General features: G+C 40.7%; 1 protein-coding gene across 1 annotated transcript in view; it reads left to right on the top strand.

Annotated features, from left to right (window-relative positions):
- Window positions 1-24893, top strand: part of adisspb (adipose secreted signaling protein b) — a 52481-nt gene that overhangs the window by 3488 nt on the left and 24100 nt on the right. Inside the window, exons 2-3 of the mRNA XM_086279557.1 lie at window positions 11051-11154; window positions 22576-22709. Coding sequence (XP_086135683.1) covers window positions 11136-11154; window positions 22576-22709 — 153 coding nt within the window. The 5' untranslated portion in view covers window positions 11051-11135. The remainder of the gene's footprint in view (window positions 1-11050; window positions 11155-22575; window positions 22710-24893) is intronic.

Here is a 24893-nt window from a genome sequence, read left to right as displayed (position 1 = left end):
TCCGGGTCAGCTGTCCCACCCATGGCATTGGGTGAGCGGTTACCATGAGCACCAACACAGCTCACAGCAGGGGCATTCAAATCCCCCTCCCCAGACGCAGCCCCATCATCATCTTCAGGCGCCGTGTTTACATCCCACGTAGAGGAGACGTGATCCGAGGTTCCAGCATCATCCTCCAGGGGCAGGAAATTCGCCACCAACAGCAGATTCCGGTGGACCACTCTCTCTCGTCCGAAAACAGAATCACAGATCTTGAAAGTGTGAGTATCGTGGTTCACATCGATCACGGTGTAGACCGTTTACTCCCACCGATCAGCAACCTTCTTCTTTCCCCTCTCTTTCCTGTTAGCAACCAGGACTCTGTCACCAACCTCAATCCTGGAACCCTTCACTCTCCTGTTATAGAGTTGCGAGTGACGACGCTTCTCCTGCGTAGCTCGGGCACGTGCAATGACCATTGCTTCCTTCACATCTTCCCTGAGGGAAACCACATACCTGTCATAACAGGTAACAGCTGGATCGCTCAGGACAGAGCGGAACAGAATGTCAACAGGCAACCGGGGCGTGCGACCAAACATTAGGTAAAAGGGTGCAAATCCAGTTGTCTCATGTGCGGTGCAGTTGTACATGAACGTCAGAGTCTGTAGGCGACGTGGCCAGTCCACTTTCGAGTCTGGTGGTAGGGCACGAATCATTCCACCCAGAGTCCGGATGAAGCGCTCCACACTGCCGTTCCCCATCGGGTGGTAAGGTGTCGTGTGTGTCTTCTTCACACCAGAGACTCTGAGGAGCTCACTTATCAATTGGCTCTCAAAATTAGCACCCTGGTCGCTGTGTATCCTTTCCGGAAACCCGAATACACAGAAGTACCTGTCCCAGAGAAGCCTTGCAACCTGTTTAGCCGACTGGTCCTTGCATGGGAAGGCCTGCGCCCAGCCAGTGAAGTGGTCTGTGATGACCAAGACGTCGACGGACTTGTTGTGTGAGGCCTCAGCCGACCAAAAGTCGATGCAGACCAACTCCAACGGTCTGGACGAGGACACGCTGACCAAAGGAGCACGCCCCTCTGGTTCGATAGTCTTACTGACTACACAGCGCTGGCATCCCCGTACATGGTCTCTCACATCACGCCCAAGGTTCAACCAGAAAAATCTCTTTCTAGCCAGGTCTAAACTCCTGAACTGGCCCTGGTGACCGGCATCATCATGGATCCCTAGGAGGACCTCAGCCTTCAACGAGTCGGGAACCACGAACTGCAGTCGTCTGTTACCTGATATCTGGTCTCTGGAGACTCTGTACAACATGCCGTTGTTGAGGACCAGCTTCTCCCAGTGGCTCAGGTATCTTTTAACAAGGACTGGGTCCCCTACCCGCTCTCTCCTCGAGGGTCTCCTGTGTCTCTCAACGTAGAAGACGACGCGGGAAAGCACTGCATCCTGCAGCTGTGCGTCCCTAAGTTCTCTCTCTGAATGGGCAGGTAAGGCCTCCAGACCGGGGGACACCATCTGTGGCAGGTGATGTAAAGCCTCTATTGCTCTCCCTCTTGGGCCGACATCCCACTCGACATGTGACTGCAAAACAGCTGTGACAGCATCTTCAGCCAGAACCAAGGGATGCAGACTCTGCGTGCCTTGGGACATGATGGAAGCTCCACCACCGGATCCACCATTCACCTTGCAGTCGGTGGACCACCGAAACGCCCCCTGGATTGATGCATGTGAAACATCTTTTGCCTCATTAAGGAAGTCTGCATATCTCTCAGCCAGCAGTCTGTCACTTACATTATCCTTCACAAAAGGCAATCGGCTCAGGGCATCTGCCACAACGTTCTGACGGCCTGGGACATATTTAATGTCAAAGTCATAGCTTGCAAGTTTAGCCACCCAGCGTTGTTCACAACAGTCCAGCTTTGGCTTGGTTAAAATGTGGGTCAAGGGGTTGTTATCAGTCCAGACGGTGAACTTGTGACCTTTGAGCCAATGACTGAACTTGTCGCAGACCGACCACTTTAACGCCAGAAACTCCAACCTGTGTGCTGGATAGTTTCTTTGAGACTGAGACAGGGATTTGCTGGCAAAAGCAATCTGTCTGGGCTTAGTTCCACCGTCCTGGATTTGAGCCAACACTGCTCCAATGCCATCCAGTGATGCGTCTGTCGAAAGCAAGAAGGGGCGAGAGAAGTCTGGGTGAGCCAAAACGACTGTATTTAACATCAAGCTCTTGAGCTTCTCAAAAGCCTCCTCTTCTCTGGATGTCCAATCCGAAGCACTCAACTTCCTGCATGGCCGCCTCACCTTAGTTGTTCCCTTGCCCTTCTTCACAGCGCCTCTCAGGAGCTCAAACAGAGGTCTGGCAACAGCAGAGTACATGGGGACAAAGTGTTGGTAGTAATTAATCATCCCCAAAAATGATCTGACTTTTCGTTGGGAAGGAGTCACTCCATCAGTGTCCATGAGGTCCACGCTCCTCATGTTCGCGATAACTTCGACTTTGGATGGGTCTGTTGATACCCCATTTTGATCGATGATGTGACCGAGGAACTTCACGGATTTCCTCAGGAAGAAGCACTTTCTGGGGGCCAGCTTCAAGTTATGCCCGCGCAGCCTCTCAAACACCATTTCCAGGCGCTGCAAGGCAGTGTCCTCGTCTGGAGCAAACACCAGGAGATCGTCCAGGTAACACAACAGGCTCAAATAATTCTGGTCACCAAAGATGCTGGTCATCATGCGCATGAAGCTCGCAGGGCTGTTGCACAGTCCCTGCGGCAGCCGATTATACTCATATAGACCCATGGGCGTGGTGAAGGCAGAATATTTCCTGTCATCTTCATGCAGCGTCATGTTGTAGAAGCCAGATGTCAAGTCCATGGTACTGAACAGGCTGTTTCCCCCCCAAAGCAGCCAGACAATCTGCTTGATGTGGAAGAGGATGGGCATCCTTCAGGGTTCTCTTGTTGAGCCACCGGAAATCGTTGCAAATGCGTAGATCGCCATTCTTCTTCCACACGAGCACCAATGGTGATGCATACTCACTGGTCGATTTCCTGATGATGTCCCTCTCCTCCATCTCAGTCAACACTTGTCTCAGCTTCTGGTACTGGCTTGGGGGTACACGCCTGTAGGGAAGTCTGAAAGGTCTGTTATCTGAGAGGCGGATGCGATGCACAAAGTTTTTGGCTTCCCCACAGTCGAGATGATGGCGGGAAAAGACATCCTTGTACTGCAAAACCAGGTCAGCCATCCTCTCTTTACACTGTCCCGATGTCTCACAGGACTCTATGTCAACATCACCAAGCCCAACAAGTTTGAGTTTCTCTGTCATGGAGGTGGGCGTGACTTGTGGCGACATGGCCGACTGATGGCTGCTAGCCAGAGTTGTCTCCTGGAGCGCTGAAGCATCAAAGTCCTCAAGCGCCACACAGGAGTACACATCTGCTAGTTTGGCGTTACGTCGCAGATGTACAGGCTGCTCAGACACATTGATCAGTTTCAATGGGACCCATCTATCACCCCACAAGGGAGTAACCAATCTAGCAACCAAAACCCCTCTGGGTGCTGAGCGGGATGACGAGGGCTCTGTCATCACTGTACTGCCAGGGGAGACATTGATGTTCTTTGGTAGTTTTCCCCATACCAGATATTCGCGACCCGGTTCAAGGGACACAGCTGAGTTACACCTAACCGTGCCCACTTTGTCCGGGACGTCCGAATCTTTCCACGGGGTCAAACCAGAAAGCATAGACAGAAAGTTTTCAGTCTCAAGGTTGGTCTTAGAGCAATTACTGGAGACCGTGTTCCAGTAGGGCTCACAACGTTTAGACTGGTGTAATATGTGCTTAATGACGTTCGTCCCCAGTATCAGGTCATCAAGCTGCCCTTGAACCACCAGGATGGGAACTATCATTTTGCAGCCATACACCTCCATCTCCACATTGAGGGCATACTTAGGCTTCACACGTATTCCTCCACACCCAACTAGAGTCACATCCACTTTGATAACGTCTTGATCAGATATCAGTCCAGACTCACGCAGCGTCACCTCGGCTGCTTCATTCATGCTGCAGGCCATGGATCCACTGTCCAGCATACCACCCATTTTCAAAAGCCCACCGAAAGTGACCGGAGTGTAGAAAAGACTGTCACTATTGCCGACTTTGTGAACGTTTTGAAAAATAACTTCAGAATCTTTGCATTTTTGTCTTGCCTCTTCATACACTGACTCCGCATCACAGGTATCGACAGTTTGGGAGTTTCCTGTAAGACCTGCACTGCCTCCCACCGAATACAGGTCGGCTAGTTTCCCTCCGGCTGGACCTGGGTAGACGTAATAGCCGGGCAGGACAACCGAACGTGGCCAGGAGCAAAGCATGAAAAGCACAGTTTATCAGATAGGCAGTGTGATGCTGTGGTATGTCTTGGATCACTGCAGACTCTGCAGGCATCCTCCCTCCTCCGTCTATTTCGCGAGAACTGATTAAACGCCCCTCTCCTTGGTGTCTGAGTGTTGTGGTGCTGCATTCTCTCCATCATGGCCTGAAACATATCCACCATCTGACCCATGAGCCTTTCCTCTGACTGTTGAAGATTTTGACTCACCGCAGTCAAAGGGGAGAAACTCGGACTTTCGATAAGGGGCTCTTGTGTTGCAGCGGTGGAGGGGAACGAGTCCACCAACCCCTGAAAACCTGAGGATGGGGGCGAGAAGCTTCGGGAGCATCCCTCCGGCACAGCAGCTGCAGGTGAGGCGTTCGGGTGCACGGCGGTGATCGTAGAATTACAGCCCTTCAACGGTGCAGCGCCGCTGGCTCTACCATTAGCTCTCACCTCCCTTTGATAATCATCAATCCTTTGTTGTACGTCTCGAGCAGTCCACTCATGGACAGGCTTGCACTTGAAGACATAAGACAACTCGGGGTCAGGACAATGTTTCACAAACATACATGCTACTTCATGGGTTAAAGGGGTCGCTGTCTGCCCCTGTCTGCGTAGCCCCTCTATGGCTAGTTCAGCAGCCTTGTTCAGTCTTATCCAATAATCTACTGGGTTTTCACCTCTGGTAGGGAGTGTTGCATAGAAGTCAGCAAGAGGGAGGCACGACGAAGAATCACTGAAATAATGGCGAAGGACACCAAAGATCAGATCAGGTTTCTGTTTGACATCAAGACCTGGGTCACTACGAAGAGCCACTCTGACCACATCTCTGGCCTTCCCCATTAAGTGGCTAATAATTTCATCAGCCTGGCCATGAATGGGGACCTCTTGCTTCCATAGATAGGTTGTTGCCATGTCAATCCAGTCCTGAACCGAACATCTGTCTGTGCCATCACCCCTAAAAACTTGAAGCTCCCTATTGGGCTTAACATGGACAGTTACATGCGGTACATCTCGAGCGGTACTGTTACATTGCTCAGTTTGAGTCTTAGAGTCACCAGTCAGATTCACAACGCCAGCTGACAACAGTTTAGTAACAATGGATTCACCTATCTGGGCTCCTATTTGCTCAACCATGTCAGTAAAACTGTGTACAGCATCACTGTCTCTAATTGGAGTGGAAACCTGGGGCTTATCACCCATACCCCTACCGATGGGAATAAAACTTGGGCTTTGGCCTAGCCCAGTGTCACTGCTCACAGGACCAAACTGTGTGACATTACTGGCGTCAACTGCATGAACTAGTCCGGCACCTCTACCCTTATGTAGTACTGGAGTGACAAATTTATCCATCGTCAAGTCACACACTTAAGATGATAACTGCATGTGCACCCCGTTAGGGAGAGAAAAAAAAAAAAAAAATAAAAATAAAATAGGTAGCTAAAAATAAGAAAAATAACAGTATAATAGCAGCAAAACGAGGGAAAGAAAAAAAATTATAATAATAATGTCCAAATAATTTGAACGTATAACCACACGTTGTATATCAAAACACAGACACTTTCACCCTTGTCTTATTTCAATCACATCCCTCACCTTTTTGTTTGTTTTTGGGGTTTTTTTTTTGTCTAAACTCACTTGGTTACAACAACCCACATTCAACTTGTGAACAGCAGGGGAGCAGAACAGCAGCCACGGCGATGAGCATCAAGCTGATCTGAAGATCCGAATGGTCACGGCACCAGTGTAACACTTCCAGCTCTTCAAAAATCACAGACGCTCAGAAAGATTGGCTTTTCACGATTTATTCCTGCAGAAGACATAAAACACACTCAACAGGTGTCTTCTGATGGTACAGCAATTGTAGCTCCCTCACAGTGCAAACGCGCGCTGTCTTAACAGACTTACAATTAACCTTTTAATAAAGAAAAGGTGGAAAGTAATAATTTCTCTCATTTTACACTCTGTCATACTGAGCTTGTATACAAAAGAAATCTTATGACTAATAAAATACATTTCACAATCGTATAAAACAGAATAACAGGATAACATAAGTATCACCAACTAAACATTTCCCTCTAGTGGTCAAATTAACAATAGCGCATTACATCTTCACTTGCTTGTGCTTTACAGACAAAATGGCTGTTAACAAGCTCACGTACCTGCAGAAGACATAAAACACACTCAACAGGTGTCTTCTGATGGTACAGCAATTGTAGCTCCTACAATGTAAAACAACATCACAAAAAGCACAGAAAAACGGTACATCCAAACACATTTCCTGCTATGCGCAGCAACCACTAGGGGGCTGACAAAGACTAACTGCCAAAGAGCATAAATACGGCAGAAACACTATTTAACAGCAACCCGCCTTTGTTTCAGTTACACAGAAACTTTCTAACATCAATATGAACCTATATACATCGACATGTACAACTTATGTAACAACATTCACACCAGAAACCATAAAAATGCCAGAGCCTTTCATTACAGGACTTACCCTCACAGTGCAAACGCGCGCTGTGAGAAGCGGAAGCCTTAGCAGCTTCTAAACGTTAGAGTGAGATCCGGTTTCTGGGTTTTCAAAATAAAATACAATAAAAAAATGATAAAATTCACACTTAAAATGATAATTAAGAACAGGTAAGTGCATGTTTTTCATATGTATTTTTAACTCCGTTACATAAGGTTTATTTTTTAGCACCTGACGGCTCTTTTTTGCTTCTCATCCGTAAACACTGCATCTTTCACATGATTCAGTTTATTTTGAAAAGTCTCAACAGGATCTTGAGCTTTATTGTGAAAGGCTTATGTGGAACAAGCGGACACGCGGTGGTTTTACCGTCGTTGTTGCTAACGACAACGCATAAAAACAAACGCTTGTCTGTTTGTAGTGTGGTTATATTAAATGTAAGAGAAAGAGGGAATGTTAAGAAATTAATATAGCCACTACAGTGACCATCAAAATAATGAAAAAATATTGCCGTAAACAGTTTATTTTGCGACACCACGAAACAAACAATAGCGTAAAATGAAACGATAGACATCGTTATATCGAACAGCCCTAACACCTACCTAAACATTGCTGTAGACCACCCACATGTTTACTGCTGCGAATATTGTCAGTATTTAGTAACTTTGTGTAATTAACAGTGACATTTGTTTTCTTAGCCCCACCTGCCATGAATGCGTGACATTGTATAGCATTGCATTGTCCTACTTGCCTTGCTTAGAAACACATTCATAAAGAATCCAGTACCCCCAAGTTTTAAGCAAATAGCAGTAACTCTTTAGTAGCTCTCTTTGAAATCCCAGCGTATTGCAGAAGAAAAAGATCATGTAATTTATTGCAACCTTTGTGACTGCATAACAGTGAAGTGAAACAGTGCAAGGAATGCAGTATTAGTCATATGGTCTGACAGGTTGTGACCAAGCCAACAGTTTAGCCACATATCTGAAACTTGTCACAGCAGGATGTCCTCAATAATAATAAACAGTAATAAAAATAATAATAATAATAAACAGGATGTCCTTAATAAACAACAGTCTTACAGCAGGTTAAAGAATAATCTGACCATTCACATTTTTTTCCCTGTGCTTTGTTTAAAACCTGCCCAGTTGTGTTCCACCACAATAAAAACACAAGTATAAACCTAGAATAAGCTATATGTTGTGGTATTTTACGTGACACAGATCACCCAACACATCCATGTAAACACTTTTTAACCTTGTAAAATTTTGTGTATCTATCCAATCATATATACCTAATGTGTCACCACCCTGATTCTACAGCTCAAAGTGTGCACATTTGAATCCCATCAGTGGCTTTCTAATCTTAGCGACCCATTTAGGTGCTTGAAACAGAACTGGTATTTTGCCCCACTAAAAGTGGATCATTGTCTGATTTCTGCAGCACTCTCAGTGGATGTGACACTGTAAAATTTCTGTTCCAGGCTGTTACACCCTTACCTTACCATTTGCAGCAAGAAAAGTGTCGAGTCTGGCATTGGTCCTCACTTGGTCCACTTTTATTTCTCCCTTTGGCTAAAAAAGCAGTAAGTGGGATTCTTGGGGTCATTTGTCTCACAGACCTCATCGGTTCCTTTAGAAATTATTTAAAGGGACTTAGCGACTTCTAAGAACAAGGTCAGACTTGGAAAATCTTTTATTTTGGACAGGAACCTTTACTAGGGCTGATTAAACGTCAGCAGCATTTGTTTTTTGACAATTCCAAACTGGAATACAATTTTTTTTTCTGTTAAAAATGGGCAAAAAAACCCCATTTAACATGCATGTGAGTCATTTTTCTGTCTGAGCTGAGATTAGTTATTATCATGACATAAAGAGTCTCAAATTAATGAGCTTAAATTTTCTTGCAGCCTGGTGGAACAAATCTGTGGACCATCTCAACTGACCCCTGATGTCTTAGAAGTAAAACTTTTAAAAAATGAATAAAAGCTGTAGCTTCAGCAGGGCGCTTGTGATGCGAAAGGAGACACACACGTTTTTTCTTAAATCTGTAAACAAATCCTGCTAAATGTCACCTGTTACTGCACTAATTCTGTTCTGGAGCTTTAAGAAGTTAACAGTGTAGCAGCACAAGATCCAGTTTTCAACCAGCTTTGGGCTCGAGTGACCCTCCAGCTCACAGAAGGTTTTCAGAGCAGATTGGCAAGTACAATTCACTGCACAATCTGATATCTTGGTGTTTCGATTATCATAATTAATCTGCTCCAGGTTCAACATTGCAAGTGACCAGTCGCATTGCTGTGATGTCATAGTTGTTGAATGTGGAAACACCATCACAGCAAACACTAACCTTGACCCTGTTGGTGTTTGTTTTTTCCTGAGTAGACATTGGCAAGTTTCTTTCCACGTCACAATACTGTGACATCACAACAATGTGATTGATTTCTGGCCGTGTTAGCCTGGACCAACATTAATTATGATGATCCAGGAACAACACTAACACAAGTCAGTACACCTACTATCACCAGCTGCAGCACAAAATTGGATATATTTTCGAGCTGTGGGGTGAGCCTTGGAACACTTTCCCGATGAGGCTTCTTGTCGAGAGACAGGAAGAGCCAGTGCTATCTGGTAAGAGGTAGTTGAACCTTCAAAATAAGAGCACAGGGCTTGTCCGATAGTTTGATTGTGTCACCTCAGACAGATGAAAGCAAATAAATAAATCACTTAATATTCTTGGTGGTATGTATGTACAAAAATGTGCACGTAAATAACAAATATTAGCCAAGCTTTTTTTTCCCCTTCGTGATGTGGGTTTCTACTGTGATGACATTGACACTTGAGTAAATTACACAGACCATTGGAGAAAATGGTTTCATATTGATGGTTTGTATCTGTGACTGCTTGTTTTCAATCCATTCATGTGCTATAATATATGAATGTACTGTATCAAGGATTTAGGTTTATTATTGTCAGACTGACACAGAAAAACCAACATTTTCTACCAGAGTTTTTGTTTTTTAGATCAACGGCTCAGGCTTATTTTAAAGTAATCGGTCCTATCTACTCCAATTTATGGATTTCAACATTTCTTTCTTTTTGGTTGTTTTACTGTTTACTGTACCAAAGTCAGTGTTGCCCTACCCTGCTCTGAACTTACTACAGTAAAAATAAAACATGTTCATTGTCACCATTTAGTGTTTCCTCAGTGAGAAAACTCATCAAGTTTTGTGCTCACAGGGGGAAAAAACTTCTTCCACGTCCTCTCTTGAAATATAAAGTTTCAAAATGATGTATGAAGATGTGCGTGGGTGTGAGAGGGAATATTATTGTGTAATGAGAATAAAGGCTTTCAATTCAATTTCAATTCAATTTTTTTCTGTAATGTAGGCCTAAAACGATAAAGTGTTAAAGCAATGAGGGAACTTTTTTTTAGCATTATTTTTTTTTTTTTTAAAGTGGCACTCACGTGCTTCCATACTTTTCATAAAACATCCTTTTGTACTAATAATAGCATTAGCTGCTCCAAATCTTAACACCTGACTTAACTTAAAAATTGTGTCACCAGATCAAATAATTGGATGCACTACAAATGCCACTTCTAAAAAGATTCTATAGCAATGTCACAAGTTCTTGCACCTGTTGGTTAAAATTATTTAAAGCTGCTGCTTGTTGAACTCTGTCAGGCCTGCTGGTTATTGTTGTATAACAGCAGTACTGCCTGAAAATAAGACTGCTATCTTTGAGTGTTATCGTAGTAGTATATTAAATAGATCTGCATGCTATGTCTTTCATGTACTGGCTATGACTACCTTGTGCTGCACTGTACTTTGCATAAATATAGTTAAAGTTTCTCCGTGTTTATAATGAAGATTTTCCATCTGTGCGAAGCCCACTGGCAGCAGCAGCCTCAGCCCCTAGCTAATCCTCTTAGACTGTTTTGTTGTTTTCCTTTAATTGAAGTCTCTGTCGGGAGTCTCTGGTTCTCCTGGCTTGACTAGTACAGGACAGCTGTGCTCTCAGCTGAAATACACGCTAACGGGGGGTTGAGCATTTAGGAACAAGCACAGGGAGTCCAGCCATTATTTCACTGTTTTTACTTTTCGCTCATGTAAATCTTTGTAAATCTTCCTCTTGTTTTCTGTTGTCACCCCCTTGTGTGATTGCCTCCTAACTTCTTAACTTTTCTTTTTTTTCCTTTTTTTTTGCAGAGTTGTTTTGAGGTCGGACTGCTGAGATGACAAGGCTGTGACAGTGTGTGACTAAGTGTGTCTGTATTGGACTCATTCCTGTGAGATGGCTACTGCAAAGAAAAGTGAGTGTATACTGTTGTATGCATTCTTTAAAAGTACTTCTAAGTCATTCTGTAGTAATGTGCCAGATGATGGTGTGATTGCCTGCAATTTTTAGAAACAGGAAATGCCCACTTTAAACTGGTGAGACAGACAGACAAACAGCAACGGCTGTAATATTCAACATATAGGCAGCCCACACTAACCCGAGATTCGAATGTTTTTGTTTTTTTAAGTTCTACTGAATAACTCAGTCGTGTGGCAACAGACTGCAAAAATAATTTGCATAAAGTTATTTGGGAAGGGGGGGAGGTACTGAAAGAGGAAACCAGTTTGCTGATACATTTGGTACAGGAAATCACGCACAGTCATATGAAAAACTGAGTACACACAAGTTGTAAGTTGTAGATTTGCCGCTGTACGTGTTGTGTGACTCACTTTGGGCTAAGCGTTAGCTGTCACACAGACGGCCTCACATTTTGTTCTAGAATACGTTGGTATATAGAGAAGTGCATGGTCGACTCGGTGATTGCAGGATGTCCAGGTCCTGTGACTGAAAATCAAGCCCAAATCATCATGCCTCCACCACCATGCTGACATTTGGTATGCGTTGTGCTGTGCTGTGTATGTTTGGTTTTCTCCTAACGTGGTGCTGTGTATTATGGCCAAACACTTCCACTTTGTCATATCTCTCCAAAACACATTTTCCTGTAATTCCTGTTCAGATGCTACAGCCGAGTTGGTTTATTCTTTTTAGAGAGACGATGCTTTTTCTTGCTAACCCCTCCAAACAAGCCATACTTGTTAAGTCTTTGTCTAATATGATGAACTTTAACTTTTTCATGCACTTTAACATTTAACATGCCACTGAGGCCTGTAATGTTTGAATGTCGCACTTGTTGTTTTTTCTGAGCAGGTTCTCTGAGCGTTACATGGTCTGACCATGAGGCTAATTTGCTTACATTGTGGCTTTGTGTTAACATACACCTGAGTGCTCCAGACCAGCAGACTGCCAAAACTTCTGCTTTTATAGAGGTGCTCACATTTGCTGATGATCAGTTAATCAAACAGATTTGATTAGGAATATCTAAACTGCTACTTGCCCTCTTAAGTAAGTAAAGGGTAAGTAAGGGTTTGTTTTTCACAGGAAAGGATAGGAAAGGAAATGATGAGTAGTCGTGTGAAACTTTCATTTTCACATTACTATATATAGATGCGTAAAAAAAAAAAACCCAAACAAAAAAACAGTTTTACTCATCTTGGACATGAGCTACAGTTTTAGATGCTTCATATTTGGCTAACTGACGTAGCACTTCTTCTGTATTCATTGTTTATTAGAAGGTAAACGAAAGGAAAAAAATAGAGTAACTAGTTCCCTGTTAGAATTCATGATGACGCATAACCACAGATTAACCATTTCAGCCATGACACAGCCTGACTTAAATTATTTTTTTGATTGAAAAGCAGAAATGGTACAGTGAGGCATGCCAGGGAACAATGACTATGTGTTTATCTCTATGAAAACTGAATCTCCTTTGCAGTAGTTATGGATACTTGTTGCCTTCACAGACCACTTTGCAGACCTTTGTTAGGTTCACTGATGGCTGGTTTTACAGGGTTTGGATTGGCTCAGATATCACAGGAAGAGTGTGTCTTAGAAGTTGTTACCTTTAGTACAGTAAAAGTATTTTATAATAAGCAGTAAAAATTTTACTGTGGAGATTTCAATCATCTTCTTTTGTCCTTTTGAACATTGCCGTGTGCGAGTATCTGTGGTAATCTGTAACACACAAAATGTTATTGTTGTTGTTTGTTTTTTTAAAAATCTTTTCCCAGGAGGATTTTGTAAATTACTGTGCGCTTTCATCTGCTGCATATCAGCGGGATCAGTCTCCCTCAGTTGTCTTCATATGAAATTTTATATTTGTTGTAGCTTGGACCACTTCATGGGCTTGGACACGTCTGTGTTACTTAGGGCCGAGGTCAGTGGATGTAAAGGCGACAGAAAAGAAGCTAAAAGAAGACTGGAAGACATAGATGAGCGTGTGTGATCGCACTTTAACCATGCCCAGCAGTGTGCTGAAAGCAAAATTGAAGGTTTTTTTCTCTTCTTCCCACAAAGAGTGCTACTAAATGTGGTAATATAACCAAATGTGAGAGTCTCAGGTGGGTCATTTCAGAGTTGTTACCAAATATTGAAGCTTGCAGTTAGTTGGTGTGATGTTAACAGTAGACACTGGTAATATTTTTTATCTTTTTATTAACTGCAGTTTTTTTCATTAATAACAGCTGATTGGGTTTTTTGGGGGGGTTTTTTTGCAATTTTTGGAGGTAATGATATTTTACGTCCAGTCTGCAAACACTGCACTTGATTCCTAAACCCACCAGGATTAGACTGATAGGCTAACAGCCTACAGTAATATTCAGCAAAGCAGAAAGGGACATGCTGACAGGCAGATTAGTGGAAGGACATAAGTAGATGTATATTAATCTGAAATAAGCCAGTTGAGCAGGGCTGCATTCTTTTTTGTGCTAACTCGGGGATATGAGACCAGTCTAAGCAGTGCCAGCTCTCAGTATTGTGATAATGATAGGGTTAGGGTTTGGCTCAGATCTGCGCCTTTGATGCAGTTCTTGTATGTGAAAGTACCTCAAATACACACGAAATGCTTGTGTTAAAGAGGTTATCTGTAAATAGGTTTTCAGTCAAATGCAACTTAAATATATAAAATCAAAGGTTAATTTATTTAAATAATTCATCATTAAGAAAAATGTGCTTGGTCTAGTGAATTTCATTTGACCAGATTAAATTAAATGTAAGTACATTGTACTTATGTAACAAAAATTATATGGGGAATAACTTAAAGTCGGCAATCTGGGCAGATATATTTTTTTGAGTGTCTTTAAGAAAGAATTGCCTTTGTTGATCTTTGTGAGTGGATTCATTAGTGAAAGAAATTACCGCCAAGTCTGTCTGGATGAGTAGATCTTTAGCATTCATAGGAACATGACACCAGATGAATGATAAAACTGAAAAGTGTTTATGAATGAGCTATTTTAGATGTACAGGCCTCTGGAAGTTACAGTTTTAAATCAGCAATGGAGGTGATGGATGGCTGCAGCATTACTTTTGGCATGAGTGGATCACCCTGTTGAAGAAGATTAGCATTTTAGAGGGTTATAAAATCTTTTTTGATAAAAATCTAGAAGCCTGTTTACATAAAAACACAAGTAAACACATTAGCTGTGAGCTACAGATGCATTTTTGGTACGATCCAGGGGTTAAAGCGGGATTTGGACAGCTCTAACAGCAGCTCAGATAACAACCATAGATATATATTTGTTTGTCTTAGTGGCTTTGTTAGATTTGTTTTGTTTGTGTAGAGGCTGTGTGATCTGCTGACCTTTTATTTGCTGCTGTGGCTCTGAGGTTTATGGATCTTTGTGGATTTAGGCAGCTGCATTGTATAATATATCAGCAGATATTACTCAGGCTGGGACACTAGCTTGAGTGATATCTGCCTATAGCTGTAGTATGAAATTGGGATTTGGCAACAGATAGTGAAGAACATCAGCCTAAATTCAAACGAATGAGTGAAAACCCTGACCTAACCAAACAGTGAGCATGGTTACTACTGTAAATAAAAAAAATAAAAAACTTTAACAGGCTTCATGTATAATGTTTACCCCACATAGCCTGTACTTAGGTGCGCCGTCCAAGTGTACTAACAGCTAGTCAAATTTCAATGACTCATTTTTTTTCCATCTGTGAGAACAGTATCATCTGTGATTTGTTTGTGTAAAAACGTCTCGTTCTTTCTTTGAACTCCTAACTGGCTCGCCAGCTTGTGGCAAACACTCATCTTTATCCATCCTCCTTTAACAAATAAAAAAAAAAAAAATAACCTATGACTTATTTATTACTAGTTGTATTTATTGCAGCTTTCAGTTTCTTTAAGATGATCATGCTTAATTTGCTGAGCAGTCATTGCCCTTTAAAAGTCTTCTTCAATCATCCCCTTGTGTCCTTTGAACTCAGCCGATCTGCTTTTTCATTGAATTGTATTTCTAATTATTGTTCTTTACATTTTGCATTTGTGAGACCATGTTTCACACCCCCAAAATATTAGTAGGGACATAAAAATATCAGTGGTAAATCTTAACTGTAGTAACAACCAGGGCTGGGCCATATCATATGGTCAGTGATAATAATATTATAAATATAATATAAAAAATGTCATATCATTGCTATAGCGATGCTATACAAGCCCGGGCGTGTCTGAAAACACTGTGCCAGGCTCCAAACATTTAGTATCTAAAAATGAAGGTACTCTAGAAACCTCCAACAAAGCAGAGTCCTTCAAAATAGATGAGAAAACCAACCCCACCAAATATGGAAGCAGCACACTTATTTTACCACACCACTGAGTGAAACCAGGCTATAAAAACAGCAAACACTAGCAGCATGTTTAAAGTCACTTTTATTCCTTATTGTGAAGCTCAATTTGAACTTCAAGTCATTATTAGTATGTATGCCTAAATGCATCGAGTTGCTGCAAGATAATTGGCTGATCACATATTTACAATACTGAGCAGTTGAACAAATGTACCTTATAAAGTGGCCAGCGAGTGGATCTGTAAATACACATGTAGCGTCATAGTCATTTGTTAGTTTCTGAGCAAAACATTACAGCTCTTAGATTTACAACTCATGCCATTATTTTTTTTTCTTAAACTGCTAATTTTTTCACATGGAGTCAAAGTTCAGGTAGACTCGCTGTAGATAAAAGCACATTTCTTAATCGGACTTTTCAAGCTATAGCATATCGTTTTGACTGTGAAAGGCTGCTTTACTGCAAAAAGTCTGCCTTTACATGAGTAATTACTCTCCCATGAAGCCATATTGTATGAACTTCAAGCCTTCAAAAAGCCTTATAGCAGGGTGAAAAGTGCTCTCATGTGATTTAGATGACTATAGTAAAGCTTAATATTTGATAGAGAGCTACGTCTTCTCAGAAAGAAAGAAAAAATGCATACATATTATTGCTGAAGTTTAAATTATGTGTGGTGATCATTATATCATTGTATCCACTCACCTTCTATTTGAATAAAAAAGGAAAAAGAGAGCTCTAGGCTCTATTTTTCAAATGTTATTAAGTTTCCCACGTATATTGGTACTCTATACTCCAAAATAAGATACAAGAAATGTCTAGTAGATGTTAAAAGATTTGCTCTTGATCAGTATAAAGCATTACTCCTACAGGAGCTGATGAATTTAAGCTTATAGCTGATTCAGAAATGCATTTGTAATGGTTCTATAAAACAAATGATGATATCAGATAAAACCTCTCTGACCTCTGGGTGTCTTCAATAAAGGTAAAAAGAAAATGTGCACATAAATTATGAACTAATTAAATTATTAAAAGGTTTTTGTAAAAAACAAACAAAAAAAATCACGTAAGTTCAAAAAAACAGGTTTAATAATGGTGACTCACCTGAATCCAAAAACTTCAGGTCCATCATTCAGAGGTTATTCAGTTTCTTGCATTTGGACCTGCTACAGCATTTTTTTGTTTATTTATTTCTTTTTTGTAGATATAGGTTTCATGTGTGTATTGTTATTGGTTATAAATGATGGTTTATCTCAATTTGATCTTCATTGTCAATTGAGACAATCCCAGTAGCTGCACACTCCCCAGTCCTATATGAACTGCTCCAAATGTAAAGATAAACCTTTTAATTGTGACGTTATAATGTGACTTTGAAGTGTTGACGTATTTAAAATGTAGCATACATCAATAATTTCTTTTATTTGAACAGGATTTAAAATTGGGAATTTTTTGTCACAGATTTATTCTATTTTTTTTCTTTGCCTAAACTAATTACCCTAAACATGAAACAAGTAGTATTCCTTTTATCATTAGAGTATTTTTATAGTAACATTGAGAACTGAATGAGCACATTTACGGTACTGAAAAATGTTTGAAAGTCAAATACCTGATGCCAAACACTGTGCTCCTAAAATCAAATATGGAAGTATCAGGGTGAATATCGTGACTTGGGAAAGACTCATTATTAATACTGTGGTATGTGTTGAATTCATAAAAAGGCACAGATCAGATAAGAAAACTCATTTTACGGATAATATTGACATACTCTGACTCTTCTCATCCTTTATCTGGAGACTTATAAGGTAGCGTTGTCTAGGATAACAAGGCTAATAAATTCAGTTTAAAGTTAGTTTACATTTTGCTTATCTTGTTTTAGAACTTCGAGTATGGGATATTGTTAATATTAAAAGGCTTCTTGTTGTTTTCTTTGATATAAAGAGCTTTGGATATGAAACATCCTTCCTCAGTTTCCAGTTCTATTTCTACACAGTGATCCTGCACATATGGAACATGATGTAACTCCACAAACTCATTACTGTGACCCAGATTGCTGATAGCAAGCACTTCTAATCTCTAATATGAGTCTGAATAAAAGTTAAATGGAACTAGAGTGACAGTAATGCCTGTGCTTTGTGTAAATGTAGCTGGCTGTGTTAGTATATGTACTAAAGGTAAATGCATCAGTCTTGTGCTATGAGTTTGAATACTGGATTGCACTGGAGAGCCACTTATGGTATGCACGGTCACGTCGGGGCTTGTTTCTAAAAATATGTACTCATCGTTCTTACAGCAGACGTTTGTATCTATAAAAACAACTTATTGCTTTATTAATATTTTCAGTTATACTGCTACAGCTGGGATAGACTTCAGGCCCCCCCATGACCCTGACATGGATAAGTGGAAGAGAATGGATGGATGGATGTTATAGTGATCTCTGCTGTTAGGGCCAACATAGCCAGCATTTTGCATAATGATGTCTGTGTATGTATATGTATTCCCTGTGAGACCAAAGTTTAGGCCTAAAATGTCTGAAAATGCTTGTCTGCAGACAGTTTTTTTCTGTTGTTGGCTTTGAATGATTTCATAGAGAGGGGTATCCTTACATGGCTATGTCAGTCATATAGCGCTTAATATGACCACAGAAGTTCCACCCATCTTCTTAAAACCTGCTGTTTGTTAAAGACAGCCAATTAGAGGAAGGTTTGCTCAAACGGAGAGGAGCTAAAAGAACTTGTGTCAGACACAAGTTGAATTGAGGGGCTCCACCAAGTCCCACTAATGGATAAATGTGGATTATTTTAAACTGTAAATCATGCAAAACTGCTCTAGTAGAGACTAGTTCCACATAAATAAGTTTCTTGAAACACTAGAGGGCTTCTGTTTAGAAAATGAATGTTAGTGACTTTCTGAGAAAGTGCAACATGTTGGTGTAAAGATAAGTTATCAATACCAGTTTCGGTTAGCATTAGTAGAGGCCAATCAGTTGAAGAACTACTGGAAAAAGATGAAAGAACATTTTCATATCTTTTGACTTCTTTACTTGTTAAGGCAAGACATTTTAAAATGAATTCACCGTTGCCACTGAAAAGGAAGTAGCAGCTGCCGGCAACCTTTATTGACATTAACCTCCTTGCCCCAAGGAAAAATTGATGTTTGCTCGGTGATTGCATTGAACTCTTTTGCTGTCTGAGGCAAATTAGTTAACAAGTGTTCAATAACAAGGTGATTGCCCCGGTTGCCTGTTGGGAGCCAGGCTGCTTCCAAACAATGGAGACCTGACTTAGTGCAGTCACTCACAAACAGATCACAACACAGTGCGATTAACTGGAGTGAGTCTGTGCTGATGAGTGCGACTGGTCTGCGATGTCTTACAATAGGGCACTTGACTAAATTGGTTCTTGAGTGGTTGTATTATGGTTATATTTCTTTGTGTTTCTTTAAGTGCTTAAACTCCTGTAGTTAATTTGCCATCCTGCAGTGACTACATCACTATTTATAGACGAATTTTAGTTTCGGATCCAGGTTTTACCGAGTATCTGAATATATCTAAAGGATTTAATATGAGTTGAATATGAATGATTTCATTGTACACAGCAACAAATTTGATATTTTCGCCCTGTTGTTAGAGTTAATTGACAGATTATTGCAAACATGAAATTACCAATTTGACCCCATACAGTCACAAACTGTAGACTGTCTCCTTGTTATTGCCATTTCATTGTGCCATCCAACCATCCAAATTGTTGCAGTTCTAGTTCCTGTACCTTTCAAAGGCAACACAATTGCAAGTTCATTGCACGTGATGTTTTCTTTGATATTACCTAATGAATGTAGAATATCCAAGTTTTTACTTTATTTCATTTCTTTTTACTAGCTCTGCTGCACATGCTGGGCTTTGGTTATTTTTACAGGAGCTAGCCTTAAACAAAAATTCTATTTGATTACTTTAACAAAAAAAAAAAGTAGGTTTAGGTTGTGCTACATAATTAAATGAGCTGGATCAGTTATACCTTACACAAATTGAACCTGTGCATATTAATATGCTCACTTGTCAGGAAACTGGCCTTTATATAAATTTAGCTTATATTAATCTGATATGTCTTTATTTTCAGATTACTATTGGTTTCCTGTTTCTGTGAGATAAGAAATTCATTATTTTTGATTTAATCTGCTCTTCAAGACAAATGCTAGGATATTGCCTAGCTTCACTGTCTTAGATTGGTAATTAATTCAGATGGTATCAGCTTCACCAACTGTTGGCTTATTATAATTTGGCAGAGGATGTTTGACAAAAACCCTGTGCTTAAATTAAAGTAACATTTCTGGTCCAGATCTGAAGGGCAGGGAAACCCTCTGCCAGTAAATGTGAGGATAGTTTAACTTCAGACTTGACTTCAGAAAAAGAAATAAATCTCCCCAACTGTCAGTTTGGCAAGAAACAAAATGTGGTTTAAATTACTCTCTTGCACACCACGAATGAGAAAATGTATTAAAAAAGACATTAATATTCTGACTGCTGTAAATGAGCCTTGATTGGAGTGAGTGTGACTTTGGTGACATTTAGCTCACTGAATTAATAATGCTGATCCCAGATAGCTTTTCAGTGTGGTGGTGCATGGGCCTGTTACACTGTGACTCCGAACATAAACACACCTAAGCCAAAGAAGTAACCCAGCAAAGTTTGTTCCATGGTGAAGTAATGCTTTATGAAATCCAAGTTAGACATGTGGGCCTTGTTGTCAAACAGTCTTTTTTAGAGATTAAACGGAGATAAAACACAGTTTTAAAAACAACAACAACAACAACTTCCTTGAGAATATGTGTGAATGCTACAGCAGAAGTAGAAGAGCTTGTATGAATTTGTGAGTGAGATTGTATAGAGGGCTTTGAGTGCTCAAGTACAGCTAAAAAAGTGCTTAACAAGAACCAGTTCATTTACCATTACTATACAACTGTGCAGACAGAGGTTGGTTAAACAATGACATTATTGCAGATTGTATTAGTTTGAAGTTGTATTTAATATTATGACATGTTAAATGATAAATAGAGAAAGTAAAGCTCCTTACATGCCATCTGAAGCACAGTATATCCATCTTAAGGTGTCAGAAACTGTTTAATCGAAATAGAAGTGGTTAAAAAATGTCCTACTTCAGCTAAAGCACTGACTTCCTTCTGGGATTCTTTGGAGAAAAGCTATCGATCAAGTAGTTCAAGTTCAACTCCTCAAACTCTTCAGATTTAGTGGCTATAAGTGACCGGCTGTGAGTGCGCCTCCTTGTTATCTTTAGAAACTAACATCTTGAATATTAACACAAAGGACCGTTATCCTTGCAAAGCACTGACAGGAAGCAGCAGATAGTTTTCACTGTATATAAAGCTAGTTTGGGCTGCTTCCTTATTCACAGCAGGTAGCTCCACATGTTTGAGTTGCAGATTTTTATTTTTTCATGCCAGGTCTCCTTCCTGATTCGACCTTGAAGGGAATTGTGTCTCCTCCTGGGACCGAGCTGGGGATCTTACGCTCATTAGAGCCCAACATACATTAGGAATATTTAAATATGTAAACCGTAATTAACTATCGTTTAACTCCACAGGAGATGTCAGAGGGCGCCTCCAGTCTGCTAGCACCAATCATAGCACTGCTGCTCCACCGCTATGATTCGTCTTAATGCTGCAGACCTCGTGTGAACGTTACAAAACATACAGACATTCTTATAATCGTACTATATTGAAAAGAAACAAAAAAAAGCAAACTCCACCCTCTTTCTTTGCTGCATTGTTTCGTCTGTTTATGACCACCTCAGAGTTCTCTATTAACCAAACTCGCATGGCCTTGCACAGTGTTAGAGGATCACAACATAGCTACAAGGACACACAACAGTTAACCGTCTTTAACCTGCAAGCTCCCCAGTGATGCTGAACTGTGCCCACGTGAGATAAATACTGGTGATTATCTAGTGAATTGATGGAGTGGGCGTGATGTATGCTGACTCCCTTATACTCTATTAAGGCAGCACCCGAAACCAAACTGAGTATTTCCAGCTTCTTGAGGGGACTATCTCCTGATTTTTGTCTACATGTTAAAATAGGGCATCTTAGGACAATTTCTTGACTTGATATCTCTGATATTGTGACTCACTCTCTGGAAGCTCATGTGTGATAACAACTGAGGGTTCAGACGTGCACTCACACACTGCAGCATCACTCACTTAAAGTGTTTTTATGGGCAGTAGCATTCACGGTGGCTTAAAGGATATCGTCCTATTAATAGAGTATTTCATAAATATTTAAAAAGTTGCTTAGGTATATTCTTTGTACTATTTCTCCCTGTCTTGCTGTTTAGCTGGTGTTGAAAGGCTCTGGGAAGGAGATGCTTTGAAAGGGGCTCAAATTTATGGAGGAGACCTTTGAACAAATTGTTTGTTTTTTCAGGGAATTATTATTTTTTGTGGAGGGCTGCTTATTTGGAGAAGGATTTTCCATTCTCTCACACTGGGGATGAATGCCTGGGCAGAGGAAAAATAAATAAAAATGTGTCAGTGTGTCCTATGATAACACGAAAATCTAAGGCCAAATCAGAAGTTTAGATTGCAAACCTTTAACTCTTTTATTTTGACACTGAGGTAACAGTGAGATTCACATATAGGTGTCTGTAATGTGATATCACCCTGTTTATCCTGTGGGTAAAGATAGCTTTAAGACTCTGGGTATGTGTTTGGTGTCTTTGTCTCATGCTGCGAAATGAGCGTTGGCCCAGTCAGATGGTCACTTAAAAAAAAAAAAAAAAAAAAGTAAATATCTGAAGGGGATAAAATCTTTGTGCCTGATGTGTGTTTGTGTGTGCATTTTCAAGGCTTTAAAGCACCCAGAGGGTGCATACTAGCAAAGCATGCGCATGAGTGATTGTGAAGTGCTCTCCAGCAACTCTCCATTACATCACTTAAAGGAAACAACCGGCTGCTTAATGTGTGTTTTCTCCCTTTAAAGGGATGCAGTGTGAATATTTGTACATAGCAGACCTTCAGCTGCTCTTCCGTCTTTCCTCTTCCTCAGGTTGTGCTAAGGCAGGAGGCGTGCGCTTCTCAGAGGAACCCCACGCTGCATCTTCACACGTTCATTTCGATGAAAAGCTACATGACTCCGTTGTCATGGTGACTCCAGAAGATGATGGCAACTTTTTGGTCAAGGTTAGTTTAACCTTGTAATAGTTTGACACTTAATAGTTACTGAAGATTAAAGAGATGTCTTTTAATGTAGCTCAGTTTGATTTTAATTTTTTTTTTTTACCTTAACTGTTTTTATAACAAGTGCAGTCAAAAAGTTTCACAACTTGTTCCTTGAAAACCAAAAAAACCCCAAACGAAACCCACCACAGCTAAATTCCTGTCTTCTGCTTGTGAAGCACTGTGAGGCTTTAAGGACTTGACAGATTGTTTCCTTGACATCTTGTTCAGACCACCAGCTGAGCACAAACGTGAACTCATTCTTCAAACCAATTTGACTTTTATACTAAGGACGATCGCTAATGATGAGAGCCGAGTCTCTGTCCGACCGTGGTGCAGGTTTTAGTGGAAGAGCCTACATCAGGTCAGGAGTCAGAGAAGTATGATTGTTGTTTATTTTTAAACATTCCTGGGTTGTGCCCTGAAATTTCTTCCTGCAGAAGTTGAGGTTTCTGCTCTAACATCCTGACATGTCACATTTGATCCAAATGACTTGAAATATGGCCATGATTTTAGCTCATCACTGTGCCCTATTGCCAAATTTGGCTCTCTGCAACCTTCTTTTTCCTAAGATGAATTTCAAGTTGCTGATTAGACACAGAGGAGAAGATACGTGAACATGGGAATGGACTTTAGAGTATATCCAGATGTAGATAAGAAGGTCAGAGTTGCACAAGGAACTTTGAAGGCAATGACGGCTGAATTTAAATCAAGTAAAGTTTTTCTTTAGCGTTTTTATCGGTGCGGTTGTAGAACAGTTTTATCTCACTTCCTGTGTCCTGCTAAAGAGTCTGAAGACCACTCTCCTCTTATGTATTGTCTGTATTAGTTGCAGTCAGACCACAGTCTCGCCTTACAGGAAGTCTAATATAAGATGCTATTTCTGACTGTCAGACGGCAGTTGAGGTAATTCACTTTACTCTGTTTCTCATCAGTTCTATATCATTGAACCCACGAATGGTAGTAAGAAAGATAGCCTTTACTCATTTATAATAATGCTTTCAAAAAAGTTAATAGTACTTCAGTATATATAAAACAGTAGGTGATTAACATGCAAATGTGCAAACATGTGGATAAAATCATATTATTATCACTGTGCACTGAACAGTCTTATGGCAGCTGATATAAAGGACCTCCTGAGGTGATCAGATGTGCACTTTGGTGCAGTCAGTCTTTGACTGAAGGTGCTGCTGTTGATAACCTTCAGGCCACAGAGTGGGTGTGCAGGGTTGATCATAGCTGATTTCAGCTTCAAGTGCATTCTTCTCTCTACTGCCTGCTGAGCTTTTTCAAGTTCAGACCCGACTGCTGGGCCGTTCCTCTATAGGTTTGTCTACTGTTCCTCTCTGCTGTGCGGACAGCTTCTCCTCAGCAGGCCCCAACAAAAAGCACTGGCCACCACCATATGGTAGACACACTGTACACCAAGGGATGGCAGATGTTCAGTGACCTTAGCCTCTGTAGAAAATAAAGTCACCTTTGTCCTTTACTGCATACCGCCTCTGTATGGCTCTTCCATATCTGTGGTTGACCACCACTTCCACTTAATTGCTTCAGATTGTTGTTAGTGTTGAAGGAGGATTAATATGAATAAAATTCTCTAGGGATTCATAATAAAAGTCAGTAATTATCAAAATCTTCATGCAGGACAATTATTGACTGACCTCTGGCTGCTACATGTATTATATAAATGGAAGAAAAAATGTCTTACGTTGTCTCACCTTCAATGTAAGTGCCATGCTGTTGTTGTTTGGTGCTATAGATGACAGTACTGAGCGCTAAAATAATGAATAAAACCCCTTCTGTTCATCTGGACGTCGAGAGGGAGAAACATTTCATCTCTCATCTAAGTGACTTCTTCAGTCTTCGGGATGATTGAGACTGTTTTCAGTTTTCACATGACACATTAGATCGATCAATCTATCTTATCAGTCTACAAAATAAAAAGCAGTGTGATTAGTGTAGACACAAAACAATGTCTAAGTTGTGTGAATATTTTAGTTAGAGGATGTTACTAGAAGTGGATATGGAGAGCTAATAAGAGGACGTGTTAGATTAGGTGGCATTAAAAAATAAATAAAATAAAGCTTTTGTAACAAGTAGAGTCAAAAATTACATCAACTTGCTATGAAAAGTCAGTACTTATTT

This window comes from Aulonocara sp. 'chitande type north' Nkhata Bay, linkage group LG3 (genome assembly GCF_057382095.1).
Source record: "Aulonocara sp. 'chitande type north' Nkhata Bay isolate Kocher_YH1m ecotype deep benthic linkage group LG3, A_spYH_male_GT1.1, whole genome shotgun sequence".
NCBI classification, from domain to species: domain Eukaryota; kingdom Metazoa; phylum Chordata; class Actinopteri; order Cichliformes; family Cichlidae; genus Aulonocara; species Aulonocara sp. 'chitande type north' Nkhata Bay.
This window is presented reverse-complemented; position numbering and strand designations above follow the sequence as displayed.